We start from the raw sequence: 26,861 nt of genomic DNA, 5'->3' as shown, positions 1-26,861 counted from the left end.
AAGAGAGGGAATTGGCGAACTTTTTCCATAAAGGGCCAGATAATAAATATTTTAGATTTGGTGGGCCAAATGGTCTAGGGTACAACTACTCCACTCTGCTACCTTAGCAGGAAATCATAGAAATAGACAAAAGACAACACACAAACAAATGGGTGTGGTTGTGTTCCAATAAAATTGAGTCCTGCAGAGGGAGTAGGGGGTAAGGTGGACAACTGGATAAAGTCATTTCTGTCTTAGGCTGCAGACTACTCACATTCACAGAGGAAAGAACAGACACAGTGTGTCCCAGGAATCACAGAAACTTTGGGTTGGCCATAGTATATAAATTGAAGGGATGAGTGATGGGAGACAGAGTTGCCTGAGACTTGGTGTGTGCGATTCTTTGTACTCATGCTTTTTGTCATTATTAGGGTTAGGGTAGATAACAGAGCCTCAAAGGTAGAGGTGACAGTGATATGATCTGTTGGTTTTGTGTCACCTGCATAAAAGCCCTTTTATTCCACTTAGGACTACGCTATAGGTCACGTTCCCTTCATGGCACTTACTGAGCACTACAGTTAAGAGTATCACTTTTTCACTCTCAGCTGGTCTTGTTCATTGTAGGAAGGGAAGGGTGGTCCCTGATTTACATTTGCAGAGACTGACTGCCTTGTAGACAGGTGGAGTGAAGAGGTCCAAGAGGTCCCTCAGTCACCTCTGCTCCAGTGCCCAGTTCATGCTCCATCCCCAACCTTTTGCTATTGACCTGTGGTATATTCTTTATGTCTTTAAAAAGATAATAATCTGACAAGTCCTTTTCTGATTACTCTCTCCTTTCAGAAGAACAAACGCCATCTTTAAAAAAAGACAAAAAGAAAAAAAATTGAAAAAAAAAAAGACAAAAAGAATACTTAAGTGCTTTTTAATTTCTCATTTAGGTTTGCAAATCTATTTATGGAAAGTCTCCTTAGCAGCTATTCAGTCTTTCATCACGATCCATTGCAGGGCAAATTGCTTTTGTCCCATTCACTAATGGCTTGCTTTACAGGTCATAGAATCTGAGGATTATGTGACTATAGAAAGGGCCATATGAAAAATAATAAAATACTATTTCATAAGAGGCACCAGAATAATGAGTTTTAAAAAAGACTTTTATTCATAAGGTCTGTGAGAAGTACAAATGAACAACTGAATAAATTAATAAGTGATTTCATTAAAATGTTTTGCTTTACATAATTAAGACAAACTTTATAGATTATTTTCAATTTCATGAGAAACAATTTGTAGGACACCAGGAAATGTTGCTATTTTGCTATAAACATTTTGGTAGTACTATGGAGTCTATGGGTTCAAAAATTGTCATTTTTATAAATAAGGAATGGTGGTTCTCACAGACTGTGTACCTTAACGCTTTCTGTATTACAGAGGCATATTCTGGGCTGGGATCATATTCTAGACTTACTTTTCTTGTTTGTTTGTTTTGGGTTTTGCAATTTTTAGGCCTTCTTGTTAGAGAATGGGATCTGATCATTTGGCAACTGAGAATTCTTCACGATTGAGTGATAAATTGAAAAGCTTTTTTTTTTTAATACTAAAGATATGTTATCTAAATAATACTAAAAAAGGTTCAAATCTATTTTTTGACCTTTCACTGTATGACTTTTAAGCTGTTTATTAACCTGAAAGGATTCCCCACATTGTGAGTACTGAGGGTGGTAGATTTTGTTGAGTAAATTTTCTTAGGATCAATCAGCAAATATTACAGCCAGGATTTTATTCTGCTTAATTGCATTTATGCTTCCGGCATTTTTAAATTATTGGAGCGAATGTTTTCTTTTTCTGGGATTGGTGAAGGAAGGGGTTATTCTTTGAAGAAACATTTTTACTGTAAATATTTTAATTTAGCAATCATTAAGTTTTTTATGACATGTTATAATTAAATCATACAAAGCCCATAATCTACGAGAAAGTTTTCTCTGAAAGCGTAACATTCATACATGTTGATTCTTTTGGCAAAAAATAAAATGTGTAGTCTTTATTTACATTATAGTTTATGGATTAAGGCATAGAGGATAGAATTATTTAACAGTTAAATATCTGATTAAAAGGATCTAATATTTCAAGTTAGTGAAAAATGAATAATTTGGACAAGTAATTAAGTATCTGACCTAATTGCAGTTACTTTGGGTTTTGATGGTCTATCATTTCATTAAAATATGTAGATGGCATATGCTTGCCTAACCTACCATATTTGTGTGTGTGTGTGTGTGTGTGTGTGCGTGCTTAGTTGTGCATACAAATTTCAAAATACATACACATACACATATTTTTTAATCTAACATTTCTATAACAGAAGAAAAACAATCAAGAACATTACTACCAGAAGCCATCACTTGAACAATTTCACAGTGACCTTTGGAACTTTGGAACATAAGTGCTCTTTTTGAGTCACTGTGGCTTCTGAAATGACTGAGTTTTCCACAGGAAATTTTATATATAAATAAAATTATATATATATATACATATATATATATACACACACATACATATGTATATCCAGAAAATCTGGCTTGTGTGAGTGTCTTTAATTTTATCTTTATTATTCTAGACTTATTTTGATCTAGAATATCTTTAATTTCCCTGGAGCAGAGATGCTATATATGCCTAAAGCAACATAATTATGATCAGTTTTAGGACTAGGGTATTAACCATTATGATTTTCTCCTGAAAATTGCCTTAGCAAATTTTTTTGTGATCTGATTCTTTTTACAATCTGTGGAGTCTTTTTAGGAGGCACACTTCCTCAGAAGTAAGATGCAGAATAGAATTGATGCCATCTTTGAAGAACCTCCTTTAATACTGAATCAAAGGGTTTAATATTCATATTTGAATATTTAATGCTTTTTGTTATAAAATTAAAGAGGAAAGTGAGTTTTTTATGCAAGAAAAATGATCCCTAAATTGTTTCTCACCTCTCTTCTCTTCTACAACGGAGGGAGACATTGGATGGCAAGCATCTTGTAGAGCATAACTGTAGAGCTATGTTACTCAAGGGAAAGCTGCTTAGTAGTTTCTAAAAACGCATGCTATAGGGCAAACACAATTTTATAAAGCTTATTTTACCAAATTCGCTATGACTTGGTAATACTAATGCAGCTGTAATGCTTGAATAAGCTTAGTCAAATAAAGCCTATAAAAATGCTCACTCCACCGAAATAACTGCTCTGGGTGATCTAAGGTCAGAAATATGTGTCTGTCAATAGTAAAATCCTATTTGGATAAGCTTTTCAAATGATAGGTTAGGGAATTTCACTGTTCCATGTAATACTGACAGTTCCAACACCTAGAGTTGACCCTGGATTGACTCTGAGGGAAGTGGCTCCACTCTCCTAGTGCTTAACACCAAAACCAAAGTCAAGTGCACCTGACAGTAAATACCAAGTAGCTTCTTAGAGGACAGTGACCTAATTTTCCATTTATTTCTTACTCCTTGAGGTACTGAGGATATAATTTTATCTCCAGAATACTCGACAAAGTGACTGCTCTTCTGCTCAATAAAAACTGAAATGTTGATGGGTGTGAAGGAGCTAGAAGGAAAAAGTTCAACCATTCATCATTTTGTTTATCTGTTTGCTTTTTCAAATTGTTTTGTATCAGAACTTTAATTTCCCAGAGAAATTAGTTGCCAATGAGTGGCATCTTCTTCACATACAATTTAAGATCAATTTTAGGTCTATTTGGACAAACAATTCAGAGGATGAAGATGTTAGGGACTAAGCAATACATAATACTTTGAAAACTCCAATAATGAGTAGACTTCAGAAAACTGGTTCTCTTTAACGCCTCTGTTTCAGTTTCCTTTCATGTCATGTGTGCAGCTTTATCAGCTGTTTCAAAAACCCTATGTGCTCCTTAGAAGAAAGATTTGTATAAAGTATTATTTGTGTTTACCTAATTGCTTGCATTTTTGAAATATGGGCATGGATACCTTAATGTTCTTTTCAGAAATACATAAAAGAGCTTCAAGCTCATTTGGAAGTCTTTTGAAAGGCACAGGAAGCTGCTTTTTTTCCCCTATAGATTAGATGATTTAAAAAAAAAACCACACAGCAAATCTTCTCTCTCTAAATTTTCAGGCTGCATTTTCTTCATGCAATATGTGTATTTTCTTCATGAGATATACAGACTTTGTTCAGAAAGATGAGGGTTTGAGCTAGATTATTCTGATCTGTCTAAACCTTTCAAATAGCTTAATGAAGATTTGGGTTCAAGTTAAACAAAATATAGTAATATCCTATTATAATGGTCTCCAATTCTAAGCATATATTTTTTCTCACAAAAATTCTTAAATATTTTACTTTATTAGATATTTAAAAATTCTAGACAGAAGAATGGATAAAGAAGATGTGGTACATATATATAATGGAATATTACTCAGCTATAAAAAAAGAACAAAATAATGTCATTTGCAGCAACATGGATGGACCTAGAGATTGTCATAATGAGTGAAGTAAGTCAGAGAAAGACAAATATCATATGATATCACATATCTAAAAAATGGTACAAATGAACTTATTTACAAAACAGAAATAGAGTCACAGATGTAGAGAACAAACTTATGGTTACGGGGGAGAAAGGGCAGGGAGGGAGGGATAAGTTGGGAGATTGGGAATGACACATACACACTACTATATATAAAATAGATAACTAATAAGGACCTACTGTATAGCACAGGGAACACTTCTCAATACTCTGTAATGACCTATATGGGAAAGAATCTTAAAAAAGAGTGGATATATGTATATATATAACTGATTCACTTTGCTGTACAGCAGAAACTAACATTTTAAATCAACTATACTGCAATAAAATTTTTTTAAAAATCTATGTGTCTGGGCTTCCCTGGTGGCGCAGTGGTTGAGAGTCTGCCTGCCGATGCAGGGGACGCAGGTTCATGCCCCGGTCTGGGAAGATCCCACATGCTGTGGAGCGGCTGGGCCCATGAGCCATGGCCGCTGAGCCTGCGGGTCCGGAACCTGCGCTCCTCAACGGGAGAGGCCACAGCAGTGAGAGGCCCGCGTACCGCAAAAAAAAAAAAAAAAAAAAAAAAAACTATGTGTCTGCTTTTAATCCAATTATGGCAATAGCATTAATTCTGGAGTGACTATAGAAAGTGTCAATTTATATTACTAATGAAAATAAAGGTATTTCATTATAAGTTTTATTTTAAAAACCCCTGGGGTACTCAATGAAATCAGTTATGTCCCTACTTAATGGTTATATACTCTAAAATATCCTTGTTCATATACATGTACATATGAAAATATTACTGAATATTATGAAAATATTATTGAATTATCACTACTTTTCCATCCAATGGATACAAATTTCCTTATAACTAGAAAGCACAAATCTAGTTTTATTTATATTTAAGTATATCAAAAATAAAGCAGGTTGATTCATGAAACAAATGCCTAAAAACTCACCCAGAGAAGTAAACTTGAAAGAAATTTAGGTCTTAGTTCTTGTGTTTCCTTAAATTTCCAGAAAGTAGCTGATACAACATGAGAAACCAATCATTTTATATGACTATAGTTTTAAGCAGAAACAATACATGAAGTCCTTATTATTATTACCGAGTACATTTATATGAAAGAGTATGAATATGCAGTGTGCTCTTTTTGGTTTGGGGGGACTGTCACACTCTCTTAATGGAAATAAAGTAGAAGCTACTATGACACCAGAATGACAGGATTACTACTCCTTGTGGGGTAAAAGCAGCAGATGATTAATTCTCAAGGAAGAGTTAATTTCCATGAAAATGTCTGTAAGGAAAAGAAAGTAAAAAACACACATTAGGGCTTCCCTGGTGGCACAGTGGTTGAGAGTCCGCCTGCCGATGCAGGGGACACGGGTTCGTGCCGCGGTCTGGGAAGATCCCACGTGCCGCGGGAGCGGCTGGGCCCGTGAGCCATGGCCGCTGAGCCTGCGCGTCCGGAGCCTGTGCTCGCAACAGGAGAGGCCACAGCAGTGAGAGGCCCCCGTACCGCAAAAAACAAACAAAAAAACAAAACAAACAAAAAAACACACATTAGAGCCAACAAATCATGGAAAGCTAATGATTTTGAAGCACTGAATTTAGAATTTTTTTCCAAATTGAAATAGCAGGTCACTACTCAGTCCTTTTCTATTTCACTGGGTTTGTAATTCAATGACAATGGGGCAATTTAGCAGGAAGACTGCTGGGGCTAGGTAAAAGCATTTCAGTTATGTATATTTAGCGCGGGAAGAAAATGTGTCAACCCAAATGTAAAATACTAGAAAGTTAATTTCTCAAAAGAACTGAATATAGTTCATGGATCTTATGTCTGTCCTGTTCAAATCATATTTGCTAGGAACCAGTGTCTAACTTTTCTTTGCCTAAAACTGAATCCACAGAATTTGGGAGATTTTCTGTCAATTCCATACCCAAACTTCAAACTCAGAAAATCAGGCCCTAAAATGATTTATCTTCTTGCATGAGACTTTCTGGGTTCATGACGTCAGGATGGATTATTTTCCTAAAATGAATCTGATTGAATATGTCAAAACCATTGTCATAAAAAAAGTCACATCATGGGTCTTGTTAATTAATTTCCATCCCTAAACTATCCCACTATGTGTAGTACACACTGACATTTTGATTTGGGCTACTTGGGCATGTACTGGTAGTACGGCTCCATAGCCATGATTTCCTTTAATTTAGTATGAAAGATATAGCTCTATTAAAATAACTATGGTTATTACGCTTAAATATATTAATATTCTTTTGAGTAGTTTTTAAATAATCAGATGGAAACATGCATGCTACGGACTGAATTGTGTTCCCCCCCCCCAAAGTCACATGTCAAAGCCCTGTTCCTCAGTGTGATGGTATTTGGAGATGAGGTCTTTGGGAGGTAATTAGGTTTAGGTTAGGTCATGGGGGTAGAGCCCTCCTTATAGAATTAGTTCCCTTATACCACGAGACAGTAGAGAGCTTACTGTGCTCTCCCTGCCATGTGAGGACACAGTGAGAAGACAGCCATCTGCAAGTCAGGAAGAGAGTCCTCACTAGAATCTGACCATGCTGGCACCCTGACTAAGACTTCCAGCCTCCAAAACTGTGAGAAAATAAATTTCTGTTGTTTAAGACACCCCATCTGTGGTCTGTGGTATTTTTTGACGGCAGCCCCAGCTGACTAAGAAAATGCACCGTCACGTGTAAATTGATCCTCAGCATTTTTATTCATCTGCACATTTATTCTGCCTAATCTGGTTGTAGAAACCTCTCCCGGTTGTTGCATCTTTTGGAGATTTATCAACCTTAATAATGTTCAAGATGCTAGTTTTAATTGCCTCATTAGAAAGGAACGTCTCTGCTTAATTATTGACATTATTTAGTAGATACATGCTTTTTTTTAGTCAAAGAGATTGCACATCTTTTTCTGTGCCCCACTAGTCTTTTGTCCTCTGTGGAAGACTTAATTTTGTTGACCAGCTAAACTTCCCACTTCTTATGAGATGTACCTGAACAGGTGTGTTTTTTTAACTTTAATTTTTATACAATTTTTAAAGATTGTACTCCATTTATAGTTATTACAAAATATTGCTGTATTCCCTGTGTTGAACAAAACAACCTTGAGCCTATCTTACACCCAATAGTCTGTGCCTTCCACTCCCCTATCCCTACATTGCCCCTCTCCCCCTTCTTCCCACTGATGACGACTAGTTTCTTCTCTATATCTGCAAGTCTTCTTCTTTTATGCTATATTCACTAGTTTGTTGTATTTTTTAGATTCCACATATAAGTTATATCATACAGTATTTATCTTTCTCTGTCTGACTATTTCACTTAGCATAATGCCCTCCAAGTCCATCCATGTTGCTGCAAATGGCAAAATTTCTGAACAGATATGCTTTTACTTCTATCAGTAAACGTACATCTCAATTCAACATTTTATCATGTCATAAAAATATTTTTTCATTTGTATTTATTTTTCTGGATAGAAATCACTGCCTACCACACATCCTTCTATATGTAGAAATAGATGTTATTTAACATGACACTTTCTTTAGCTGATTCCCTTAGCAAAACTTATGAAGTTTTTCACATTTAATAAGTGTTTGTTGGGGCCTCGCTGTATAAAAAAGTGCTGTGCTAAGTTCTATGAAAGGGTAAATGACTTGCTTCCAACCTGGGGCTTTGTTGAAAACCAAAGAACTATACAAGAGTTGGGATAATTTCACCCATATCATTGTATTAATCAAAAAATGTTATAGAATCATAGGGAAGAACAGTAGTGTTCACTTCAAAAGAAGTGAGGCATTTGAGGCAATTCTTGAAAGAAAAGTTGGCTTTTAAAAGTGGAGTTTCAGTAAGACCATTTTTTTTTTTAAAGAAAAAAAAGGAATTCATCAGAAATCCTTGCCCAAGTTAGATTAGTAAAACCCAATGTATTTTACCTGTAATGTGTTAAGAGTTCAATACATATTGTTTCAAAAAGTGAATTCTAGTTATGCACTTACCATTGCTTTTCACCTTTAAATTCAGATTACTATTTGTAGGAAAACAATTATCCTGAATGGGGAGTAACTGCTAAGTTGAAAATGAAAAGTTCAAAAGGTAGGGGAAACCTAGGCTTACCGGAACTAATACAAGAAGAGACATCTATTACTTGGCAGTAAGGAGTACTGGGAAGTGGCTAGCAGGTCACAGCGAGGGCCCACTGCCCAGGGAGGGAGATATCCTGCCTCTCACTCAACCAGAACACAAGTGAGCTCTTCCTAGAAGGAGTACTTCAATATTAGAATTTGACCTTGAAAACCCCCAAAAAAACTCATTTCGTTTACGACCAAGACAACACAGCCACTCAAAAAATAAGAGTGAGATCTGAGATTTTCTTTCAAAAATGAAAATAATTTTTTTTATAAAAAGGAATCTGGATATTTAGATCATTCTGACTGATCACCCCTCATGACAGAGATGAAGGAAAATAATTATTTACATTCCTAGCAGAAGCAAGAGCATCAGTCAGAACTTCTGATGGCTGGTAATGCAAACACAACCAAATTAAAGGAGTTTTTATATTCTCATATAACTGGAAGTCCAGAGATAAATCTGACTGTAAACACAGCTGGCTCCATGAACCCACACAGTGGTATCTGGACTCTACCTCTTTCTATCTTGCAGCAGATTCTTCAACTGGTGGGCTAGAGGGCTACTGGTAGACCCCACCAGCTTGGTAAACCAAGCAGAAAGAGAGTATAACTCCAGTAGTTCCTAGAAAACTGAGGAGGACTCTGATTGCCCCATCCCTTCACAGTCTTAGGCAAGAGGGAATGTTCTAAGTGGTCAGGCTTGTCTTAAAGACCCATCCCTATGGTTGGGGGTTAGGGGAGTGTTCACTTTCTATCCCACTACTGGAAAAAGAAATTCACTTCCTGGAAGGGTAGAGGGAGCGAGTGGGTAGCAAGGAGTGCTAGATAACGCAAAATATAGGTGTATATCTCTTCATCTTTGCAGGTAGATTAGGTGGCCAAATCATCCTCTGAAATATTACAATAATCACATACCCTAAATCTGGGGAAAGAGATGGCAGTTTAGGGCTTTCATGATTGAAATTGGCAGGGGGTCCGTTTCCGGTTTAAGACAAAAGCAATTTTTACCTTGAAAGAGAGTGAATAGCTTTTCTTTAAGTGCTTAGAATCTGGATTCTTCTAAAAATTTCTCTAGGTTACTTCCTATGGTTTACCAATATTAGATACATATCAATTAGAATGTCTAGGATTATTTTGATAAAGATTGTTTTTGTGAGTTGTCATGATTTAACTTGCCTCTCAAAATCTATTTTCATTCAGTTTATACTATAAAAGCATAATTTAGTTGTCACAGATTTCTATGTATATGATACATAGACATTCTTTTTCTTTATTGTAGTGTAGTTGATTTACAATGTTGTGTGAGTTTCAGGTGTACAGCAAAGTGATTCAGTTATACATATACCTATATCATCTTTTTAGATTCTTTTCTCATATAGGTTATCACATAATATTGAGTAGATTTCCCTGTGCTATACAGTAGATCCTTGTTGGTTATCTATCTTTTTTTTATCATTTATTTTCATAAAGTTTATTTGTCCTTACAGAGGTTGACTTCCTAAAATCAAGTTTAGTCGTTTAGGTTTTCTCGTACAACAAGAAAAGAGCACTTGAAAAATTCTCAAAATGAAACTAATTTTTTTAAGTCTGTAAACTACTGTTTTGCCAGCATGGATTCATCACATCTGTCAGGGGAAATACAGCAATGGCAAAAGAGTATGTGATCCTAAAATGTAGCAGAAGCATCCTATTACCTGTTTATTCTGCATAGTTCACTACAAGTAAGGATTGCATCATATCAATAGGTTCATGTCTTTCCTGTAAAATAAAAATATTTTAGTGGCTGAGATAAAAAACTGTATAAAGAAAATTTCATTCCTCACTGATAATCTTATAACTTGCTACCTATAATTTATCTGATAAAAATGGTGTTGGCAATCTAAGCAAACAGCTATTGTAACAGCTGTGCTATCTTCTCACTATCTATCTTAAATATAGTAGTGTGTGTGTGTTCATCCCAAGCTTCTGATTCATCCCTCCCTGCCACGTTTCCCCTTTGGTAACTATAAGTTTGTTTTTGCTATTGATACACAGACATTCTTCAAACACTAGGATTAATAAAATATGCAATTTAAAAGATGGATTCTTCACTTTTCAACTTTATTTGCTTAAAGATCTTTTCAGTAGAGTTTCTCCAAAATTCTTACTTATATGCATGTTTTCTGGAACACTTAAAAATATAGCAAAGGTCATTCTTGTGACTGGGAATTACATTCTTAATATAATTTTGAAATAACTTTTTTTTTCACTGATAGTATATACTGCCCTGCTCTCCTTTGCTCTCTAATTTTTGAAGAAAAAATTTAGTGTTAGAGTATTCTACAAACCACATCGCACAGTTAACTGTGAAATTCAAATTAATGCTTTTATGAAATGAATATGCAATATTTTATTTATACCATTCTAGAATATAGGTGTCTTCCTTGAGCATCCTAGAAAAGACTGTATTGTATTATTCCCATAGGAATAATAATGGGCAAGTGGGCATGGCACTTTCCTCATCTGATTAATAAGGCATGATGAGGTTAAGTGAATTCTTTCAGGAGACTTATGATTTATTCTCCAATGCATAACCTGGCTGTGGTCTTTGGAGCTACTACATAAGCAGCCGTAATTTTACTTTATGGAGCAGAGTCTCTTGGCCCTTCAGCCAGATCCCCACTTCTTTTTTGTTTTGAACTATTTGTTTTTAACTTCTTATTTTATATTGGAGTATAGCCGATTAACAACGTTGTGATAGTTTCAGCTGCACAGCAAAGCGACTCAACCATACATATGGTACCTATACATACCTGCAACCATACATATGCAGGTATCCATTCTCCCCCAAACTCCCCTCTCATCCAGGCTGCCACATAACATTAAACAGAGTTCCCTGTGCTCTACAGTATGTCTTTGTTGGTTATCCATGTTAAATATAGCAGTGCAGATCCCCACTTCTTTTGAAGCTGATTCTGGCTACCTGGCAATCAAAATAATTTGTATGAAATCAAAACGAATGGAATGAAAAAGTAGGCATGGAAAGTACTGTCACATATCCTCGCTGCTCTGCTCCAGTTGTGAGACACCAACTTTCAAGAAACATCACCCAGGGCTTCCCTGGTGGCGCAGTGGTTGGGAATCCGCCTGCCAATGCAGGGGACACGGGTTCGAGCCCTGGTCCCGGAAGATCCCACATGCCGTGGAGCAACTAAGCCCGTGCACCACAACTACTGAGCCTGCGCTCTAGAGCCCGTGAGCCACAACTACTGAAGCCCATGTGCCACAACTACTGAAGCCCACGTGCCTGGAGCCTGTGCTCTGCAATAAGAGAAGCCACCACAATGAGAAGCCTGCGCCCCGCAATGAGGAGTGGCCCCCGCTCACTGCACCTAGAGAGGGCCTGTGTGCAGCAGCGAAGACCCAATGCAGCCAAAAATTAAATAAATGAATAAATAAATTTATAAAAAATAAACATCACCCATATCAAATTTCTCGGTAATATTTACCTCTCATTTTTCCACCATATCAATAACTAGCTGTTTTCATCTCCAAAGTGCTTCTCAAACATAAAATAATCTCAGATTACACACTCTATTCTTTACATATATCTTGACCAGCTGTCAGAGAAGGCAATTTATTTCCCCTCAATTTTATTCTTCTTGGCACTGTGTGGCTTCTATAAGTAAATCTGAATGGAAATTGAAAGTTACAACCTAGTGTGTTTCCATAACAAAGGCAACACATAATTTTCCTTAAGCAGGGTAACCTTCAGGTTACTTTCAAATTGCTTATGGTTTTGCTGTTGGATACTCAGAATGTTTTCATCACCTTGGAATCTTGATTAATTCTTAAGTGGAATTTTTGAGAATGTGAGGATGAAAAAAAAATAGAAAAGATTTAAAAATTGTTTAGTGTTAACTTTGTCATTTTTATTTGTTTAAAATATTGTACCATAATTGTTTTGGCAGGACTGTAAGGTGAAATAAAATTTAGAATTTATATTAAAATCAGTTCTTTAAAAAATTAAAAGTCATATTTTAACTCTGAACTTGCATTACTTCCTGAATTTATATACTCTCTCAATTTCCTGATAAAAAAGGGAAAAAATGTAGAAATTCTTATCCCATAAAAATTTTTCTTTTAAAAATGGGACCAGAATTCAACTAATTTTGTATCAAATCTCAGTAAGTTTATTTATTCAGTTTCAAGATACCAAGCAGGTGTGTATGTTATTGTCTGCAGAAATACTCTCTTACACACAGTTCACTGAAGTGAATCTAAAGAGCAAAAGCAATTCTTCCCATGTTCTCTATATAGCGATAGTAGGAAGCCTTCCAGAAGTTAAAAAACTGGAGTTTAGCAACATATCAGCTTTCACGTGGGCCTCTCCTACACACTTATAATTCACTTACTGTCCTGCGAATCATTTGATTCACTTGTAGCCCCACTTGAGTCTTGAATCGCATTTCAAAGTATTTCTATCATTCATCCATTTTCAGAACTGCCATTAGAAGTGATGGGAATTTGGCACGAAATTCAGTGAGAGGATATGATATGAGTTCTTTCTAATTTTTCTTTCTTTGAGCACCACCTCAGGTACAAACTGAAATCTGTTTTTTACAGTTATTTTTCCATCTTGGTATCATTTCAACTAAATTGAATTTTAGAGCTTGGGATATGTATTCACATAGATTTTCAGAGAAGAAAGGAGATTCATTGTTACTATTATTAATTTATACCTAAAGTTGTTTTAAAATTTTAATTAAATGATTTTACCACTGATGTTTCTCATCAGCTTTTTACTCTTAAAAATACATGCCTAGATTTACCATTGTCATCTAAAAATAGTTGTATTAGTTATGTTTGGTTATTATTAATACCTACTAATATATACACTAGAATGCATTTGATTTTCTTTTCCCTAGTCAGTCTAGAATTTTATGTCATTTATTTTATTTCTATATAGGGGAGGAAAGTACCATTTTATGGGTAAAGAAATGAAGCAAACTTTATTAACTAGAGTACTTAATTTTGCATGTGGTATTTTAATTTCTTCTGTCAACAACTAAAAATTGTCTTATGAACTGAATTTATACTTTAAGTACGCAGTGCACACATCTGTTTGAGGGTTCAAACTATTTTTGTACTTTAAAGAATTCAGTTACATATCTGATAACATTTGTACAATAACAAAATAAGTTTGTTATCAATCATCTCTCTTAATTTTGTTAATGGGGCAAAACAGGATCCATTAATATGAATAAATTACAGTATGTGTCCCTGTTTTCCTGTATTACAATAAATAAATTGATTAGGAAAGACATGGAGGAAGTCATAGCATTCTTTTTTTGGTTCCCTGAAACTGTCTTAGCCTAATGTCTATGCTATTAAGTGGAAATAAATGTCTGCATTTATCGAGGAGTTAGTCCCTCAGCCTTTGTTTCTAAGGTTAATCTTGCACTTCTAGCCCTTCCTTATCATGATAGTAGTGGTTGTAGTCCTACCTGTAGAAGTAGTGGCCAAAGTAACGATGATAGTGATGATGATAATGGCGAAGATTATTCTAAGAGTAACTCCATTTAGGTGAAATTCATTTTGTAAAAAATGTCAAAGAAGTTTCCGGTTGGGAGTGGAAAAATTTGTTTTTAATTTTTAATGTCAAAGAAGTTTGAAAATTTGCTTTTTAAAAAAAATTTAGGAATGTAATTTAGAGATAAAATTGAAAATATTTACTTATGTATATTAGAATGTGATTAATCAAAATTTTCTCTTCCCTGATATGTAATTCTTTAATTGTTGTAGACAAAGTAGCTCATATTTAAAGTATATGAAATATATTGTTAAGCTGTAATTTTGGCAAAAATATTTGGATTGTTAGGGGTATTTTTTCTCTTTAGTACTCAGTTATTTACTCCACATCTGTGTAATTTCTGGTTGGTCTTCAATTGTTCTTAAATGACACATGATATATTTGTTCCAAATAATCTCTAAGTTTCCTCTAGAGATAACTTTCTATGAGTCAAGGCTTGTCAATATAGTCATATATGCCTGCTCTCCATTGAGGGGACGTTTTCTAGTTATGCAAAGGCAGCAACTTTACAGAAGAAAAATGAGTTACAAAATTTTTAAATGTTTACTCTATACATAAAAATATCATAAAAAGGGCTTCCGTGGTGGCACAGTGGTTGAGAGTCCGCCTGCCGATGCAGGGGACACGGGTTCGTTCCCCGGTCCGGGAAGATCCCACATGCTGCGGAGCGGCTGGGCCCATGAGCCATGGCCGCTGAGCCTGCACGACCGGAGCCTGTGCTCCGCAACGGGAGAGGCCACAACAGTGAGAAGCCGACGTACCGCAAAAAAAAAAAAAAAAAGTCATAGAAAGAAAAAGTAAACAGTTGAAGGAAAAAAGTGCAACATAAGTTTAGATAAAGTGGTACTATCCTATATGTGTGTGTTTATTTATAAGCATATATGTATACACACATGCATACATGTAAGTACATTTACACGTAGACACACTCATATATGTATATGCACATATACAAAATATATACATATACATTATGTATATATGTATATGTGTACAAAACTTTATAAACCACCAGAAGGAGGTTTATAGAAAAATGAACAAAAAACTTCACAGGATAAGAAATATAAATGAAAAATAAACATATAAAAAAGCTTATCTCTAGCAATCAAAGAATTGCAAATGAAGTAGAATTTTCCTCCTGTGTGATTGAACATACTTTGAATACTGGTAGTACCCAGGGTTGTCAAGGATAAGGAAACAAATTATTTTTATTTTCAAAAATAAACTAATTTTCAAATATATACATATATTCTCAAAAGATATAAAAGTGATTATATTATTTGCCCAGAAATTCTATATTTAGGAAATTCTCCTTATACAAAAATCATTAATATGTGCTGAGAAAACTTCTGCCATGTCCCAGGGTAGAAAGCTGTTCAACTAAATTATGCGTAGCCATGGAATGACATGCCATGCAGCCACTTAAGTGGTATTTTATGGAATATGTACAGCAAGAAATCATGTTTATTATATATTGCCTAGTAAAAAAAACTAACGGAGAGTGTGTTGATGACTTGTCAGAAATAAATAAAACATATTTATGTATTTACTTGCCTGTACAGAAAAGTAGGTATAAATAGAAAAATATGTCAACAGTTCTTTTTGCATGGTGAGAATACAAATAATTATCGATGGTCAATCTATTGTTTAATAAAAAACCCAAATAATTATCTATTTATTTATTTTGCTATTTTTTATATTTTTTGAATTTTCAGTCATGAACTGAAAGTGTAGACTTTTGTAAGCAGAAATAAAAAGTTTCTGGATATAATAAGATTTTCCAACATTAATCTCTTAGATCTTCTATGCCCCTTTCACAAATAAAAATTAATGGCTTTAATAGAGGGTCAATTATGCTGTTAAACCAGAATCCAAAAGAAATTTCATCCATTTGAACTATTTTATCACTGATTTTGTTTCTCTCCCAGAGGGGATATTTTTGCTTGTATTTAGACCTGACATATGAACCTAAATAAAAGAAAAAGGTTAAAAAGCAACTTGACCAAAAAAGCCATTGCCCTTGATGGTATTGGGTATATGAGGCAGTAAGGGACATGCAAAAATGATTGAAGATTATGACATAGTTTGTGGCCTGGCTGGCAGTACTTATGGAACTTGGGAGGCGAGGAATGCTGATTATGAGGGCCTATGTGTATCAGGGTGGAGGGTAAATGCTGAGAAAGTGAAATGTGGTAGCGGGCAGGGAGTTTGGCTCTACCACTAAAGAGGTGTATTCTGCCACAGAAAATGCTATAAAAGAGCTATATATACCTATACAGTCTGTGTTTTGTGGGGAAGGGGTTTTTGTCATCAATATTTGACATGAAATTCCAAATTGTAATTCTCCTTTTCCAATGTTCGATTAGGAAATGCATCTACGACCACAACTGTGATAGACAGCAAGAATGGATCTGTGCCCAAATCCCCTGGAAAAGTGATAAAGAGGACAGTCACAGAAGATATAGTGACAACATTCAGCTCCCCAGCAGCCTGGCTTCTGGTCATTGCTCTGATCATCACGTGGTCAGCTGTGGCCATTGTTATGTTTGACTTAGTGGATTACAGAAACTTTTCAGGTAAGATCCATGGAGTTTGGCTTTTCTTTTTTTTTTTTAATTAATTTTTATTGGAGTATAGCTACTTTGCAATGTTGTGTTAGTGTCTGCCGTACCGCAGAAGTTTGGCTTTTAAATGGAAAGAAACAGAGTTCTCTCCAGCTCTGGCTTTGTTTCTCTTCACCCTGCAGATAAACAAAGCATCCCACAAACATGCTTGAGGGCCACTAAGGGCTAGTTCCCATCTTCACATTTCCTTCTAATCTTTGTCTGTTCTCATAGACTTCAAATGAAACCTGATTTGAAGAGCTGAACAAAAGCTCAATGTTATAGTTTCATGAGGATAACAATTCCAAAGCTTGGTGGATATTTGGTTTGGGAATAGGGACTTTATCAATCATTAATAAAGGATAATTTGTGGATTTTACACTCGGCTATATAAAACCAAACCCAACCCAAATAAAACACTTTTGGACAAATGGAAAATTGTGTATTTTTAAGTCCCCCACTATCTGGCTCCAAGTTTCCTTCCCAGACATTCTCTTTGCTCCTCCCATTAAAACATCCTATTTTGATTTCCTAAAAATAAAGAATGTTAAAAGGAATTTCGAGGAATTACTTGTAATGCGATACTACAGCCAGCCATGTGTTCTTATAGATTCGGAGTGAAATAGGAATATCACAAGTGAGGAAATTTAGATTTTCATTATGGCCTATCCAATCTCTGAGTATATTGTTCATCTCTTTGTTCAAGGTCTTTCTGTTTTTTTAAAATTATATTTGTCTATTTCCACATCTGACATGCTCTATTGAGCATGTGAGTTCCTTGAGGGAAAGAATCGGTCAGGTGCTCAATAATTATTAAATGAATAGATGAATGAGTTTATGCTTATGCCTTTGTATCATAAGCAAAAACATTTTATTAGCTTCTTAATGTGCTCGTTCATATTTGCCCTGTGCACCCTGCAACCTACCTGTTCTTTCTTCAGTAAGAGTGGAATCGGTAGAACTCAGAAACTATAAATACTGTAAGTTGCATTCTATATACTGAGAGATCCTCTACTTCCCATTATGGTATTTTACTCATTCAACAATTATTGTCAAGTATCTACTACATATGCCAGGAAATGGCTATGTTAAAAGAAATGCAAGTATGAATAACACAAAGTCAAAAAACTGTATAGTTTGGGTTTATTGATATGGAGGTGTGACTGAGATAACTCTGCCCCCTGTACTGTTGGTAGCTGGGTTAAAGTGAGCATCATCTAACAGGTAGAGCTAAGTCTCATGATGTCAACCAAAGCAAAAGGGCTATTTATCCAGAGCCATAAACCTCTGCTTTAAGTAGGCAATAGTTTTGGTATGTTGTGTAATGCAGACTCTTAAAAGAATATACAGTTGAAATGCCTATAATATAAAATATGACCTAGAATTTTAAGTGAAAAACAGTTGTTTACATTGCTCCAGGAAATTTCATTTCCCTTGAGCCTATATTGACTGATATTTTTCATCTGTTCTTTTTTAGAATTCTATTCATTCAAATTTTAGAACCAAATATGGTCATATAATATAGTTCTTCAATTTTTACAGTAGATGTATTTTAAGAATTGTGTGTAAATCTAATATTTGTAAAGTTAATATTTTAATAAGTATACTAAATAAATTACTGATGAATTTGTTCTTAATTATTTGATGAAATGAGCAGCTACCTATAATTAAATTTTCAGATTAGATTACTTAAATGTAAGGCACATAGTCCACAGTAGAGCTTCCTTGGACCATTGTAATTAGTTACTATGGATAATGCATATGTTCCTGGCATTTCATTTGATAGGGGAAAAATAACCTCTGTATTACTACTACTTCACTTCTTCTTTCAAGAAGTGTTTGCTAAGTACATCGTCTTTGTGAAGACTCCTCCTCCAGTTCTATATATTTATTAATGACCTAACCATCTATCCATTTCCTGCAAAAAGAAACCTGCAAGTCATCTGTTAAATCTGCTGGGCACCTGATCAGTTACCACACTGTATGCCAGCCAACCCTCTTATGCCTCATAAATTTGCTCCCTCCTCTTATTACCACAGTCTCCATTACTACACTTCAGACCTTGATTCTCTTTTGAGGGGGCTAATGCAGTTTCTTCTTGTCTGCCTCATCCAGGCCTCTCCCCTTTAACATTGCCCCCAAGGTATCTTCATAAAACATAAATTTCATTGAGTATTTCTGCCAAGTACAAATTCCTTGGCATGAAATTCAAATCCTTGGCTTAGCCCTTTATTTTCATCTTGTAATTCCGCTCATGCACCCCGTTTTCCAGCCATACTTCCTATTGCTCTCACCTGTTTTCTTTGCCTGGGAAAACATACACTCTCACTCCTCCCTGCCTCTGCTCATACCATCCTTCCCTCGTTCCCTGATCCAGTATAGCAGAAAGTGTAAAAAAGTAGTTAAGAATGTGAACTCTGGTGCTGCATTTCCTTGCTATTAAATCCACATCTTGCAACTTTATAGCCCTTGTGATATCAGAAAAGTCACTTAGTCTCTCTTTGCTTCAGTTTCATCATCTATACAATAGTACATATGTAATAAGATTAAGAGAATTATACAAATGAATATATTTGGAGTGTTTAGGACAGAACCTGGTTTATCACAAGTACTGTATACATTTTATTTTTAAAATTTTATTTATTTATTAATTTTTGAAACATCTTTATTGGACTGTAATTGCTTTACAATGGAGTATTAGTTTCTGCTTTATAATAAAGTGAATCAGCCATACATATACATATATCCCCGTATCCCCTCCCTCTTGCGTCTCCCTCCCACCCTTCTAAGTGGTCACAAAGCACCGAGCTGATCTCCCTATGCTATGCAGCTTCTTCCCACTAGCTATCTGTTTTACATTTGGTAGTGTATATATGTCAACGCCACGCTCTCACTTCATCCCAGCTTACCCTTCCCCCTCCCAGTGTCTTCAAGGCCATTCTCTACGTCTGTGTCTTTATTCCTGTCCTGCCCCTAGGTTCTTCAGACCTTTTTTTTTTTTTAGATTCCATATATGTGTGTTAGCATATGGTATTTGTTTTTCTCTTTCTGACTTACTTCACTCTGTATGACAGACTCTAGGTCCATCCACCTCACTACAAATAACTCAATTTCGTTTCTTTTTATGGCTGAGTAGTATTCCATTGTATATATGTGCCACATCTTCTTTATCCATTCATCTGTTGATGGACACTTAGGTTGCTTCCATGTCCTGGCTATTGTAAATAGAGCTGCAATGAACATTGTGATACATGACTCTTTTTGAATTATGGTTTTCTCAGGGTATATGCCCAGTAGTTGGATTGCTGGGTCGTATGGTAGTTCTATTTTTAGTTTTTTAAGGAACATCCATACTGTTCTCCATAGTGGCTGTATCAATTTACATTCCCACCAACAGTGCAAGAGGGTTCCCTTTTGTCCACACCCTCTCCAGCATTTATTGTTTGTAGATTTTTTGACGATGACCATTCTGACGGTGTGAGGTGATACCTCACTGTACTTTTGATTTGCATTTCTCTAATGGTTAGTGATGTTGAGCATCCTTTCATGTGTTTGTTGGCAATCTGTATATCTTCTTTGGAGAAATGTCTGTTTAGGTCTTCTGCCATTTTTGGATTGGGTTGTTTGTTTTTTTGATATTGAGCTGCATGAGCTGCTTGTAAATTTTGGAAATTAATCCTTTGTCAGTTGCTTCGTTTGCAAATATTTTCTCTCATTCTGAGGGTTGTCTTTTAGTCTTGTTTATGGTTTCCTTTGCTGTGCAAAAGCTTTTAAGTTTCATTAGGTCCCATTTGTTTATGTTTGGTTTTATTTCCATTTCTCTAGGAGGTGGGTCAAAAAGGATCTTGCTGTGATTTATGTCATAGAGTGTTTTACCTATGTTTTCCTCTAAGAGTTTTATAGTGTCTGGCCTTACATTTAGGTCTTTAATCCATTGTGAGTTTATTCTTGTGTATGGTGTTAAAGAGTGTTCTAATTTCATTCTTTTACATGTAGCTGTCCAGTTTTCTCAGCACCACTTATTGAAGAGGCTGTCTTTTCTCCATTGTATATTCTTGCTTCCTTTTTCAAAGATAAGGTGACCATATGTGTGTGGGTTAAGCTCTGGGCTTACTATTCTATTCCGTTGATCTATATTTCTGTTTTTGTGCTAGTACCATACTGTCTTGATTACTGTAGCTTTATAGTATACTCTGAAATCCGGGAGCCTGATTCCTCCAGCTCTGTTTTTCTTTCTCAATATTACTTTGGCTATTTGGGGTCTTTTGTGTTTCCATACAAATTGTGAATTTTTTTGTTTTAGTTCTGTGAAAAATGCCATTGGTAGTTTGATAGTGATTGCACTGAATCTGTAGATTGCTTTGGGTAATATAGTCATTTTCACAATGTTGATTCCTCCAATCCAAGAACATGGTATATCTCTCCATCTGTTTGTATCATCTTTACTTTCTTTCGTCAGTGTCTTATAGTTTTCTGCATACATGTCTTTTGTCTCCTTTGGTAGGTTTATTCCTAAGTATTTTATTCTTTGTGTTGTAATGGTAAATGGGAGTGTTTCATTAATTTCTCTTTCAGATTTTCTATCATGAGTGTATAAGAATGCAAGAGATTTCTGTATATTAATTTTGTATCCTGATACTTTCCCAAATTCATTGATTAGCTCTAGTAGTATTCTGTAGCATCTTTAGGATTCACTATGTATAGTATCATGTCGTCTGCAAACAGTACCATCTTTACATCTTCTTTTCTGATTTGAATTCCTTTTATTTCTTTTTCTTCTCTGATTGCTGTGGTTAAAACTTCCAAAACTATGTTGAATAATAGTGATGAGAGTGGACGACCTTGTCTTGTTCCTGATCTTAGTGGAAATGGTTTCAGTTTTTCACCATTGAGAACGTTGTTGGCTGTGGGTTTGTCATATGTGGCCTTTATTATGTTGAAGTAAGTTCCCTCTCTGTGTACTTTTTGGAGGGTTTTTAATCATAAATGGGTGTTGAATTTTGTCAAACCTTTTTCTGCATCTATTGTGATGATCATATGGTTTTTATCCTTCAGTTTGTTAATATGGTTTATTACATTGATTGATTTGCGTATATTGAAGAATCCTTGCATTCCTGGGATACACCCCCACTTGATCATGGTGTATGATCCTTTTAATGTGCTGTTGGATTCTGTTTGCTAGTATTTTGTTGAGGATTTTTGCATTTATGTTCATCAGTGATATTGGCCTGTAGTTTTCTTTCCTTGTGACATCTTTGTCTGGTTTTGGTATGAGGGTGATGTGGCCTCATAGAAAGAGTTGGGGAGTGTTCCTCCCTCTGCTATATTTTGGAAGAGTTTGAGAAGGATAGGCGTTAGCTCTTCTCTCAATGTTTGATAGAATTTGTCTGTGAAGCCATTTGGTCCTGGACTTTTGTTTGTTGGAAGATTTTTTTCTTTTTTCTCTTTGCGGTATGTGGGCCTCTCACCCCTGTGGCCTCTCCCACTGCGGAGCACAGGCTCCGGACGCGCAGGCTCAGCGGCCATGGCTCACGGGCCCAGCCTCTCCGCAGCACGCGGGATCCTCCCGGACCGGGGCACGAACCCGCGTCCCCTGCATCGGCAGGCGGACTCCCAACCACTGTGCCACCAGGGAAGCCCTGTTGGAAGATTTTTAATCACAGGCTCAATTTCAGTGCTTGTGATTGGTCTGTTTATATTTTCTATTTCTTCCTGGTTCAGTCGTGGAAGGTTGTGCTTTTTTTGTAAGAATTGGTCCATTTCTTCCAGGTTGTCCATTTTCTTGGCATATAGTTGCTTGTGGTAATCTCTCATGATCCTTTGTATTTCTGCAGTGTCAGTTGTTACTTCTCCTTTTTCATTTCTAATTCTATTGATATGAGTCTTCTCCTTTTTTTTCTTGATGAGTCTGGCTACAGGTTTATCAATTTCATTTATCTTCTCAAAGAACCAGCTTTTAGTTTTATTGATCTTTGCTATTGTTTCCTTCATTTCTTTTTCATTTATTTCTGATCTGATCTTTATGAATTCTTTCCTTCTGCTAACTTTGGGGCTTTTTTTGTTCTTCTCTGTCTAATTGCTTTAGGTGTAAGTTTAGGTTGTTTCTTTGAGATGTTACTTGTTTGTTGAGGTAGGATTTTATTGCTATAAACTTCCCTCTTAGAACTGCTTTTGCTGCATCCCATAAGTTTTGGGTTGTCGTATTTTCATTGCCATTTGTTTCTAGGTATTTTTTGATTTCATCTTTGATTTCTTCAGTGATCTCTTGGTTATTTAGTAGTGTATTCTTTAACCTCCATGTGTTTGTATTTTTTACAGATTTTTTTCCTGTACTTGATATGTAGTCTCATAGCGTTGTGGTCAGCAAAGTTACTTGATACAATTTCAATTTTCTTAATTTTACCAAGGCTTGATTTGTGACCCAAGATCTGGTCTATCCTGGAGAATGTTCCATGAGCACTTGAGAAGAAAGTGTATTCTGTTGTTTTTGGATGGAATGTCCTATAAATATCAATTAAGTTCTTGTTTAATGTATCATTTAAAGCTTGTGTTTCCTTATTTATTTTCATTTTGGATGATCTGTCCATTGGTAAAAGTGGGGTGTTAAATCCCCTAATATGATTGTGTCACTGTCAATTTCCCCTTTTATGGCTGTTAGCATTTGCCTTATTTATTGAGGTGCTGCTATGTTGGGTGCATAAATATTTACAATTGTTATATCTTCTTCTTGGATGGATCCCTTGATTATTATATAGTGTCCTTCTTTGTCTCTTGTAATAGTCTTTTTTTAAAGTCTATTTTGTCTGATATGATAGTTGCTACTCCAGCTTTCTTTAGATTTCCATTTGCATAGAATATCTTTTTCCATCCCCTCACTTTCAGTCTGTATGTGTCCCTAGGTCTGAAGTGGGTCTCTTATAGACAGCATACATACAGGTCTTGTTTTTGTATCCATTCAGCCGATCTATGTCTTTTGGTTGGAGCATTTAATCCATTGAAATTTAAGGTAGTTATCGATATGTATGTTCCTATTACCATTTTCTTAATTGTCTTGGGTTTGTTATTGTAGACCTTTTCTTTCTCTTGTGTTTCCTGCCTAAAGAAGTTCCTTTAGCATTTGTTGTAAAGCTGGTTTGGTGGTGCTGAATTCTCTTGGCTCTTGCTTGTCTGTAAAGGTTTTAATTTCTCCATCGAATCTGAATGAGATCCTTGCTGGGTAGAGTAATCTTCTTTGTAGGTTTTTCCCTTTCATCACTTTAAATATTCTTGCCAGTCCCTTCTGGCTGGCAGAGTTTCTGCTGAAAGATCAGCTGTTAACCTTATGGGGATTCCCTTTTGTGTTATTTGTTGTTTTTCCCTTGCTGCTTTTAATATTTTTTCTTTGTATTTAATTTTTGATATTTGATTAATATGTGTCTTGGAGTGTTTCTCATTGGATTTATCCTGTATGGGACTCTCTGCACTTCCTGCACTTGACTGACTCTTTCCTTTCCCATGTTAGGAAGTTTTCAACTATAATCTCATCAAATATTTTCTCAGTCCCTTTCTTTTTCTCTTCGTCTTCTAGGGCCCATATAATTCGAATGTTGGTTGTGTTTAGTGTTGCCCAAGAAGTCTCCGAGACTGTCCTCATTTCTTTTCATTCTTTTTTCTTTATTCTGCTCTGCGGTATTTATTTCTACTATTTTATATTCCAGGTCACTTATCCATTCTTCTGTCTCATTTATTCTGCTGTTGACTCCTTCTAGAGAACTTTTAATTTCATTTATTGTGTTGTTCATCATTGTTTGTTTGCTCTTTAGTTCTTCTAGGTCCTTGTTAAACTTTTCTTGTATTGTCTCCATTCTGTTTCCAAGATTTTGGATAATCTTTACTATCATTACTCTGAATTCTTTTTCAGGTTGACTGCCTATTTTCTCTTCATTTGTTTGGTCTGGTGGATTTTTACCTTGCTCCTTCATCTTCTGTGTGTTTCTCTCTGTCTTCTCATTTTGCTTAAATTATTGTGTTTGGGTTCTCCTTTTCGCAGGCTGCAAGTTCGTAATTCCCATTGTTTTCGGTGTCTTCCCCCAGTGGGTAAGGTTGGTTCAGTGGGTTGTGTAGGCTTCCTTGTGGAGGGGACTAGTGCCTGTGTTCTGGTGGATGAGGCTGGATCTTGTCTTTCTGGTGGGCAGATCCACATCTGGTGGTGAGTTTTGGGGTGTCTGTGACCTTATTATGATTTTAGGTGGCCTCTCTGCTAATTGGTGGGGCTGTGTTCCTGTCTTGCTAGTTGTTTGGCATAGGGTGTCTAGCACTGGAGCATGCTGGTCATTGAGTGGAGCTGGGTCTTAGCATTGAGACAGAGATCTCTGGTAGAGCTTTTGCTGTTTGATGTTATGTGGATCTGGGAGGTCTCTGGTGGACCAATGTCCTGAACTTTGCTCTCCCACCTCAGAAGCACAGGCCTGACACCCCGCTGGAGCACCAAGACCCTGTCAGCCACAAAGCTCAGAAAAGGGAAAAAAAAGAAAGAAAAAATAAATAAATAAAATAAAGTTATTAAAATAAAAAAATTATTAAAAATAAAAAAATTCAAAAGTAATAAAAGAAAAGAAAGTAAGAAGGAAGAGAGCAGGCAAACCAAAAAACAAATTCACCAATGATAACAAGCGCTAAGAACTATACTGAAAAAAAAAAGGATGAAAAAAAACAGAACCCTAGGGCAAATGGTAAAATCAAAGCTATACAGACAAAATCACACAAAGAAGCATGCACATACACACTCAGAAAAAAAGGAAAAAATAATATATGTATATATTAAAAAAAAGGAAGAGAGCAACCAAATCAATAAACAAATTTACCAATGATAATAAACTCTAAATACTAAACTAAGATAAACGTAAGACCAGAAACAAATTAGATGCAGAAAGCAAACCCCAAGTGTACAATTGCTCCCAAAGTCCACTGCCTCAATTTTGGGATGATTCGTTGTCTCTTCAGGTATTCCACAGATGCAACGTGCATCAAGTTAGTGTGGAGATTTAATCTGCTGCTCCAGAGGCTACTGGGAGAGATTTCCCTTTCTCTTCTTTGTTCGCACAGCTCCCGGGGTTCAGCTCTGGATTTGGCCCCGCCTCTGTGTGTAGGTCACCTGAGGACATCCGTTCCCTCCCAGACAGGACAGGGTTAAAGTAGCAGCTGATTGGGGGGCTCTGGCTCACTCGGGCCGGGGGGAGGGAGGGGTATGGAATGCGGGGCGAGCCTGTGGCAGCAGAGGCTGGAATGATGTTGCACCATCCTGAGGTGTGCCGTGTCTTCTCCCAGGGAAGTTGTCCCTGGATCACGGGACCCTGGCAGTGGCGGGCTGCTCAGGCTCGAGGGAGAGGAGGTGTGGATAGTTACCTGCGTTTGCACACAGCCTTCTTGGTGGCTGCAGCAGCAGCCTTAGCATTTCATTCCCAGCTCTGGTGTCTGTGCTGATAGCCGCGGCTCACGCCCATCTCGAGCTCGTTTAGGCGGTACTCTCAATCCAGTCTCCTCGTGCACCCCGAAACAGTGGTCTCTTAGGCAGTTCCAGAATTTTTCCTGGACTCTCTCCCAGCTAGCTGTGGTGCAGTATCCCCTTCAGGCCGTATTCATGCAGCCAACCCAAGTCCTCTCCCTGGGATCCGACCTCCAAAGCCCGTGCCTCAGCTCCCAGCCCCCACCCATCCCGGCGGGTGAGCAGACAAGCCTCTCGGGCTGGTGAGTGCTAGTTGGCACCAATCCTCTGTGCGGGAATCTCTCCGCTTTGCCCTCTGCACCCCTGTTGCTGCTCTCTCCTCTGTGGCTCTGAAGCTTTCCCCCTGCCACCCACCCCCTGTCTCCACCAGTGAAGGGCCTTCCTAGTGTGTGGAAACCTTTCCTCCTTCACAGATCCCTCCCAGAGCTGCAGGTCCTGTCCCTATTCTTTTGTGTCTGTCTTTTCTTTTTTCTTTTGCCCTACCCAGGTACGTGGGGAGTTTCTTGCCTTTTGGGAGGTCTGAGGTCTTCTGCCAGCGTTCAGT

At 36.6% G+C, this 26,861-nt stretch overlaps 1 protein-coding gene across 9 annotated transcripts in view; it reads left to right on the top strand.

The window, feature by feature from the left end:
- Positions 1-26,861, top strand: part of TRDN (triadin) — a 373,465-nt gene that overhangs the window by 37,581 nt on the left and 309,023 nt on the right. For all 9 annotated transcript variants that reach the window (XM_073789556.1, XM_073789557.1, XM_073789553.1 and 6 more), the window contains exon 2: positions 16,597-16,806. In XM_073789556.1, coding sequence (XP_073645657.1) covers positions 16,597-16,806 — 210 coding nt within the window. The remainder of the gene's footprint in view (positions 1-16,596; positions 16,807-26,861) is intronic.

This window comes from Tursiops truncatus, chromosome 12, assembly GCF_011762595.2.
Source record: "Tursiops truncatus isolate mTurTru1 chromosome 12, mTurTru1.mat.Y, whole genome shotgun sequence".
Classification (NCBI taxonomy): domain Eukaryota; kingdom Metazoa; phylum Chordata; class Mammalia; order Artiodactyla; family Delphinidae; genus Tursiops; species Tursiops truncatus.
This window is presented reverse-complemented; position numbering and strand designations above follow the sequence as displayed.